At 36.4% G+C, this 8,848-nt stretch overlaps 1 protein-coding gene across 1 annotated transcript in view; it reads left to right on the top strand.

The window, feature by feature from the left end:
* ARHGEF28 (Rho guanine nucleotide exchange factor (GEF) 28) overlaps positions 1-8,848 on the top strand; it is a 310,356-nt gene that overhangs the window by 45,931 nt on the left and 255,577 nt on the right. Inside the window, exon 2 of the mRNA XM_012664526.1 lies at positions 6,032-6,075. Within this exon, the coding sequence (XP_012519980.1) occupies positions 6,043-6,075 (33 nt within the window). The 5' untranslated portion in view covers positions 6,032-6,042. The remainder of the gene's footprint in view (positions 1-6,031; positions 6,076-8,848) is intronic.

The raw sequence follows: 8,848 nt of genomic DNA, 5'->3' as shown, positions 1-8,848 counted from the left end.
TGCTGTGAGGATCATGTTTGTAGAATATATAGCACAGTGCCTGACCGTTACCTGTTAATTGGTTTTGTAAAAGGCATATAAGCATGTTCAAAGACAAAATTAAAGTCATAAGTTTTATGTTCATTCTGTTTTAGAATATTTTATTTAGATGCAGAAACATGAGAGATCCAGAATTTCATAAAGTCAACTGATTTTTTTCTATGTAAGTTGAATGGTATATTTACTTTCCTTTTTAATTAAAAAAATTTTTTTAGCCTGTTTAAATGGTCTAATACTTTTCTGTAGAGTTAACTAGCAATCAAAGATATTAGGATGATATGTATTCCCCATAAGTCTAAAATATATCTTTTGTATCTTCATGTTCTTTTAATAGCATTGTGGCTGTGTTCTAAGGCCCCAAATCATTCCCTGGTGTCTGCCAGTAAGACTTTGGAAATACTTTGGCTTGCCTTTCCCAAGAAACATTTTTGGAAAATGTAGTACAATTTTTTTTTAAAAGTACTTGAATGCGAAAAATTTAGAAATTGCACATGGAGAACTCAAGCTTCAGGAAATAAAAGGAAGTATAGAGCATGGCATTTATATAATGAAAACCTACACCACATGAAGAACTTAATGAGTTGGAACTTGCCTAGCAAATACAAACTTGTTTTATTATTAAATTTGATGTAAAAGGAGGCACGGCATGGTTTAGCCACATAGCTCAGCAAGTGAGCACAGAATTTAACTACTCTTTACTGTGCAAGAGGAATCATTGATAGTTTTGAGAAAATCCAAATGAGAATATAAAATTTTAAAATATATTTCAGTTTGAAGTTTGATGGTTTTATCAAGGGTATACTTGCCCCTAATTCTTTTCTCTACAATTCATCTAGGAAATTCTGACAGGAGTTTTAGATGGGTTGGGACTGAAGTTGAAACCCCGGGGACTTCAGTTTTAGTTTATTTTTATCAAATAGTGAAAAGTGGTTTCTCCGAAAAACGAAATAATTACTGCTCAAAATGGTTTTTAAATTTTTGTAGTGAAAATGGCAAAAGGTAGAGTAGGCAGGAATAATGAAATATGAGTTATCAAATACAAGGTGAAACATAGATAACATGTTTTCTAGCCCTTGATGTTTCACCTTTTCACTGAGATCATGGTATAATCCAAATTTGAGGCAGGCCTTTGATGCAGTTGGCCTCACATTGACTGAAAAGTGGAAAGTGCGGAGGAACTGGCTCCTCCACGAAGCTGCGTGATGTTGGATTTTGCACAGTGGTCCAGCTCACATGGGCCTTCTCAGTGTAAATACAGAACTACACAGGCCCCTGTGAGCTCACCACACTCAACAGGTTGTGCCTAATTCCATTAAGCCCGAAGGAAAACTACTGGATAAGTACGTACAGCCTGACAAGTAGGGAAAAGCTTACTTTTTAGCAGCCAATCTTCATGATGTTGTCATGTGCCCTTATTAAGTTAAAAAAAAAAGTTAGCATGTATCTTATTTAATGTATTTATTTATAAATCATACTACTGTAACAATGTTTATTCTAAGACACACAAAACTTTTAAAAGCTATAAAGATTAAACATAATAAAAATTTTCTGTTAAAAGTTCTTTTCTCAGCAAAATCATCAATATATAACATGTCGGTGAAAGTAATATGATGCGTCTATGCCATTATTTTTGAAAGCCCTGGTTTAATACTTTTAATATTTTGCAACACTTCAGTTTGAAAATCTGGCTCTAATTACTGTTTACCTTGAAATTGGTTTTAAAGTGTCATAGCTGGAAAAGAGATCTCACTATGACACATAGCTTCTAATAGAAGAAGTACATTGTTGGCTGCACTTACAAATGAGAGGCTTGTGTTTCAGTCCTACACACCCCTTATGCAAAGATTTCTTGCTTAGTTGTAGCTATTATAGTAAATAAATCTTCATCTTCCCTGATGTCTATTAGTCCTTCTGCAAACTAATCAGGAGTTGTTGCATTTTAAAAAATATAAAACTCATGGTATACTCCCTTTGAAAGATTTAAAAAATAAGTTAGCTCTTTTTCCAAAAATTTATAGAATACAGATGTGAGGGCTTTCCATAGGTGGCAAACTTTAAATTTTACTATAAAATCGCAGAACGATGAAAATGTACAAATAGTCTTTCAAAATGTTCTTGCTGTGGCATGTATTATCTATTAATAGCCTGTTTCTTTAGAAATGGATTTTCTTTTTCACTTATTAAAATATCACCCCTTTCTTGAAGGAACAGGCTAATTATTTGAAAAAAATACATATTTATTACTTAAAAAAATCTATAAACAACTACTTTTCATCTCAGAAACCCCAGCAAATTTATAACACTTTTATTTTTATAAGAGAAAATTATATAGTATATGTTTCAGTTTGACAACTTTTTAAAGTACTTTGCTACAATATAACCAACACACTTCAATATGGCAAAGATTTTCATATTTACTTCCTATCTCATTACAGAAATTATAATGATTTGACCATATTAAAGTTCTTATTTCTATAAAATTAACCAGGTTGATTGATTAATGTGCTGTAGAACTCTGTGTGCTTCGTTTTCAAGTTCTTCGTTGCAATAACTTGCCCACGAATGGCAAAGTGAATGAATCTCTTGTGTGGTGCTTTTTAAACTTATTAGAGCAAATACCTTATCAGTGATTGTACTTGAACAGTTCACCTACAGGACAGTGTTTTTTTAATTAAAGAAGTAATTTATTCTTTGGAATGTATCTCCATATTCTCACCCAAAATGGTAGTTTTTGTGTATTTTATTGTCAGACAAAATCTAGCAAACACTGCAAGCTGAGTTGTGAAAAACATTTGGACTTTTATCGAGGTGTATAGCAAACTTCCTGCACAATTTAATTCATTCCAATAGACTTGTTTCTTAAAATATTCAGTAGTTTTCAACAGTTTTACTCGTAACAGAATGCATTTTAGTTTGTTGCTTTATATCTCTCTATTATTTCAGCTATTTTTTTTAACCACTGCATTTACTATAGTAATACATTTCTCTTGCTATTTAGTGGAAATCTTGAAAGAGTCTTCTAATTTTATCAAGTTAAGGAAATTTTGTAAGAGACTGGAATTGTGTATGACATGACTATAAACACAGATGACAAACTGTTAATATCCTGAGGTCATGGCATATGCTAGTGAATAGAAATTCATATTTTAAATGTCTTCTTGATAATTTAGAACTTTGAGAATATTGACTTGGTGTTCTTGAGTTGGTCATTATTTTCATTTCATAGTGTGACTTGTGAACAATTCATATTAGGAATGGGAGTCTCGGTTCTGTCATATTTGTGTTGTTAGTGTCATCTTTAATCTGAAGTTTCTTTCCCAGACTCTTTAAGCCATTGGTCCGTTTGTAAAGTTAGTTTCATTAAATATTGATGATGATAATCTATGAGTCTATGTAAGTGGGCCCACATAAACTGCCACAGGACATAATATTTTGAAAACTAGGGCTGAGAAGGGCCCGGTTGTCAAACCTCCAGCTTGTTGGACCCTTGGTCATCACCCAAGATGACTCAACGAGTGTAACTTGTGACCTACGAAGGTGCTACTGCCAGTATGTGCATGAAGTATCAGTAAAACTTAATTTAAATCCTTTTATAAAAACATAAAAATAGAACTTTTTATATTCTCTTTCTTGCCAAGTACATCCTTGGGGATTACTGTACTAAATGTCACAATTCAGCTTGCTGTATGCCTGTCTTCTTAAGAGATGTCCCCGAAGTACTGCAGTGGGGCTGTGGCTTGGGAACCAGAGCCTGGCTGGGCCTGAGGAGTGGGTCCCCAGCCTCGGGTGTGCAGGGGGAGGGGCTAAAAGTGGGGGGACCAGTGAGTCTCCTTCTGTGTTCCATTCAGAAATCTCAGGCAGCTGCTCTTCACTGTCTTCCTCCCATCTTTAGCTTTCATTTGTTCACTTGGGAGCTCTTTGAGGGCTGGACCACTTTCTGGTCATCTTTGTGTAATGCCTGGCTCATTGTTGGTGTACAATGAGTGATGCTGGGTCTGTTTTTTTAAATTGAGACAGGGTCTCACCTGTTATCTGGGCTAGAGTGCAGTGGCGTCATCATAGCTCACTGCAACCTCCAGCTACTGGGCTCAAGCGATGCTCCTGCCTCAGCTTCCCAAGTACCTGGGACTACAGGTGTGCACCACCATACCCAGCTAACTTTTACAATTTTTTTTGTAGAGACAGGATCTCACTCTTGCTCAGGCTGGTCTCAAACTCCTTACCTCAAGGAATCCTCCTGCCTTGGCCTCCCAAAGTTCTAGAATTACAGGTGTGAGCCACTGTGCCTGGCTATTTTTCATTTTTAATTGTGGAAAAATATGCATAAAATTTACTCTCTTAACCATTTTTAAGTGTATAGATCAGTAATGTTAAGTCCATTCACATTGTTGTGAAACCATCACCGCCATCCATCTCCAGGACACTTTCATCTTGCAGAACTGAAACTCTGTATCCAACAAAGAGTAAGTCCCCACCTCCCCTCTTCCCACCCCGGCAACCACCGTTCCACTTTCTGCTTCTGTGAGTTTGACTGCTCTAGGTTCCTCATGTAACTGGAATCATACAGTATTTGTCCTTTCTGTCTGGCTTATTTCACTTAGCATGATGTTGTCGAGGCTTATCCATGTTGCAGCATGTGTCAGAATTTTATTCTTTTTTAAAGCTGAGTAATATTTCAGTATATATACATATTTGTACAGTGGAATATTGTTTATTTATCCATCCAACTGTCGATGGATACTTCTGAGTGCTATTTTTATAGGGGAAGACACACCCAGAGGCAGATCTAGGTGCGTGCAACTGGCAGAGAGTTTCGTTAGCTTGACAGTGGACTGCATCCCCCCACCGTGATCATGTGGCTGCAATCTCTGGCCCTCTGTGCGAGAGAGGCCACAGAACTACCTTGTCACTGTGGTCTTCTGCCTCATCTGGCCAAAATCGGATTCTGGCTTTTGAATAGCCTGTAAGCCAAACACTTAAGGTGAAATTTTCAACATGCTTATGTTGACCTTCTTGGAGTTCTGAATTATTCCTATTCTGGGAGTGGTAAGTGGGATAATGTCAGGGGTAACAGGTTTTCCGTGTGTGTGAACTAATGTGAAAGAATAAGGGTGGAGGGGATTTTTTTTCAAATTCAAATTTTTATTTTGCCTCATGTAGATACTACATGTACTATAATTAACTTTCTATGTTTTTTTATTGTGATAATATATATATAGGGTTTACTATTTGAACCATTTTCTGAGTGTACAACTCAGTGGTATTAAGTACATTCATATTGTTGTGCAACCATCACCACCTTCAGCACTTTTTTTTATCTTCCCAAACTGAAACTCTGTACCCATTAAATACTAACTCCACATTCCCTTCAATCCCCAGCTTCTGGTAACCTCTGTTCTACTTTCTCTTCTATGAACGTGACTATCTAGGTATCTCATATAAGTAGAATCATACAGCTTCATGTCCTTTCGTGACTGGTGTATTTCACTTAGCATAGTGTTTTTAAGGCTCATCTGTGATGTAGCATGTGCCATTTCATTCCTTTTCAAGGCTGAATAATATTCCATTTCATGTATATACCACATTTTGATTATCTGTTCATCTATCGATGAACATTTGGTTGTTTCCACCTTTTGGCTGTTGTGAATAATGCTGCTATGAACTTGGGTGTACAGATATCTATTCGAGTACCTGGTTTTAATTCTTTTGGGTATAAACCTGGAAGTAGAATTGCTGAATCATATGGTAATTCTATGTTTAATTTTTTGAAGGTTCATCACACTGCTTTTCTGGGGGAGGATATTTTATGTAGGTAACATCTCATGTCTTTGTTTTATAATTTTGTCTCTGAAGTTTTCCTGTCTAATTAGAGGTTACTCCTTGACCCCTATCTCCACAATGCTGATAATGTCAGGGTGGGATGCAGAGCTCTGCTGGCGTGTCACTTGGGGACTCCTGCAGTGACTGCTCTTGTTTATTATTTTCATTGCAGATGCGGAAGCCATGGAGTTGAGCTGCAGCGAAGTACCTCTTTATGTAAGTTGCTAAGTGTTGGGCTTCAGGTCCAAGTGGCCCTTTCTTAACTCAGAACCGTGTGACTGGAGTGGGAAGAAATGTTTTGCTTGCTACTGAGTTAAGGCTTTTTAAGGACAACACACTGAGCATAACTGTCTAGTTCAAGTATTTGCATGGAGCCTTTTAAAACTGGTCAGCTCCTGTTTTCAAAGTCTGGGTTTTAATTATGTTTCCTTCAGTAATTTTTTTTAACTGTTTAATTTCTGGACTTAGAAACACTCAGTTCACTCATATGAGTTATTTTTGAACACATTATGATAATATCCTGATAACAGTGAAGAATTTTTCTGTGTGTCTTTTTGGGGGAAGGTTTGGTGATAATTGTTTTGGCTAAAAGTATGAAATGGGACTTCAGAGGGGAAAGTTCTGGAACATATACAGAAGTGGGAAGAGATTGGGGGACAGAAATGCCCAAAGAAGATTCCTAGTCAGATAGGCCTTCTGGGTTGAGGGAGGATTCTGTTTCTCAGTTGCTGGTTGTAACTGCACACATAAAATGGCAGCTGGTTTCATCTTTCCTCCTGCCTTCTGATTTCAGGCAAAACTGCCTTCCTTGGGAAGGAACTGTGTTGGTGGAAGCTGGGCCTGGTCGGGTGGGCATGGATGAGTAAGGGAACTGCGGTTTAGAAAGGAAATATCAAGGAACTGGAACAAATTTAATCAGAATCCTCAATGGATGAAAATACATTCATCTACTTCCCACACTTCACTACCCAGCTAGAGTGCCTACCCTCCTTCCCCACCTCCCTCCCACACAGTACACATACTACTCTATTCTCTGGAGGAAGACAAAATCATAAAATAAATGGGTCTCAGAATAATAAAAAAGCTGCCTCTTGGGTTACTCAATGGTCTATGGTGTTCTCTCTAGGTTGTGATTTGCAGGCTATAAAATGTGTCTGCAGAGAGTTGGGCTCAGCCCGGCCATAATTAAAGATAAAAAAAGACTGGTCCAAGGCTAAATTGTAAAGTACTCCTAAGTCTTACTGTTGTTTTTTCGTGCCTTCCTCCTCCTTAGCTATACTCCTTCCATCCTGTTCCCTTTCCTCCAAACAGACAAATCCACAGACTTCATCATGATAGAAAACCTTGCAGTTGACAACATCCTAATTGTAGCTATTTTGAACACAGACCTACTAGATTATGACTAGACTAGGGGAAGAGCCAACATACACTGCCTAAGGAGAAAAGAGACTTAAAGGAACCAAATAAAAGCAAAAAAAGTTTTTCTAATTATTAAAAAACATACTGATTAGAGTAAAATGGAAAGTACAGAAAACTATTAAGAAAAACAAGTCACAATCTCAACCCCAAAGAAAATATTATTATATTAAAATATTAATATTTTATCAATTGTAAGGTATTTTTTTCTCATTTTAGCATCGCTGAAATTGAGATGCTCTTACATTCACTGTGCCTCTTGGCAGATGTCATTACCTATACATGTGTGACTTTGTTCATAGTGGTTCATATTGCTTTCACATCAGTTTACTTGTATGCCTCGAAGGTACTACATAAATTAATTGCTTTCAAAATTATTTCGTCGTGACTTGGCATTAAAAGGCCAAGTTACTGTGTACAAAGAAAGTCATGAAAACAGCAGCATGATACATGAAAAAATCTGTGTGTACGCCAAGTGTGGTGGCTCATACCTGTAATCCCAGCACTTTGGGAGGCTGAGGTGGAGGATCCCTTGAGGCCGCCTATGCAACATAGTGAGACCCCCATCTCTACAAAAAGCTTAAAAAAATAGCCAAGTGTGGTGGTACGTGCCTATAGTCCCAACTAGGTGGGAGGCTGAGGTGGGAGGATCCCTTGACCCCAGGAGTTTAAGGAGACAGTGAGCTATGATCATGCCACTCTATTCCAGCCTGAATGACAGAATGAGACCTAATCTAAAAAAAAAACTCTATATAAATGAATTTAGAAGAAGTCTTTTGATAAGTATAAAATGAAATTCTAGGTAAATAAACATTACATCATAATTGGCATTTGTTTCTTTTTTAGTGGAATATAAAATGCATACTATAAATGATAGTATCTTAGACAAAATACATGAAATATATTTAACTGACTCTTACTATATATGGGTTGTGTCTTATTTTTTTCACTTAACATTTTTTGTCGATATTATCATAAACTGACTTATGCCAATCTGGCCATTTGGCCTCTCCAGTAAGAGATCAGTAGGGATATATTATAATGAAAACAAGTCTTAAGCCAAATTCTACCAAATGAGTGATATGCCTACAGAGCAGACACAAAAACTATACTGCAACTTGTTTCTGTATCTTGTGGAAGGGCCTACTCTCTCTGCCCTTCTATCATTAGAGGTTTGATAAATATGTACTTCTAGTTTCTCCCAGTTTACTATATTTTGGTTTATAAACCCTTGATATTTTTTCTTATTCATATACGTGTTATATTTTGTATGCTTATTTATTATAAAAAATTAGAAATATGCAAAGAAAGAATTGAAACTATCATGAATTAACAAACACTGTTGACATTTTAATATATATTCTTCCAGAGGTTTATCTGTGTCTGTGTTAAGTTTTATCAAGGGTCCTTTGGCGTTTACTTAGACGATACTGTGTTTTCTCATTTGACTGATTGTGATGTATTAGATCTCTTACTTTTGTGCTTTTATGTGTGTACTTCTTAGTTATTATGACTGGTTATTTTGGAAAAATAAAATAAAATAACTCTGGCAAGTGTATAAGTAAGATGCCCT

Source organism: Propithecus coquereli, unplaced genomic scaffold, assembly GCF_000956105.1.
Source record: "Propithecus coquereli isolate 6110/MARCELLA unplaced genomic scaffold, Pcoq_1.0 Scaffold9, whole genome shotgun sequence".
Taxonomy (NCBI): domain Eukaryota; kingdom Metazoa; phylum Chordata; class Mammalia; order Primates; family Indriidae; genus Propithecus; species Propithecus coquereli.
This window is presented reverse-complemented; position numbering and strand designations above follow the sequence as displayed.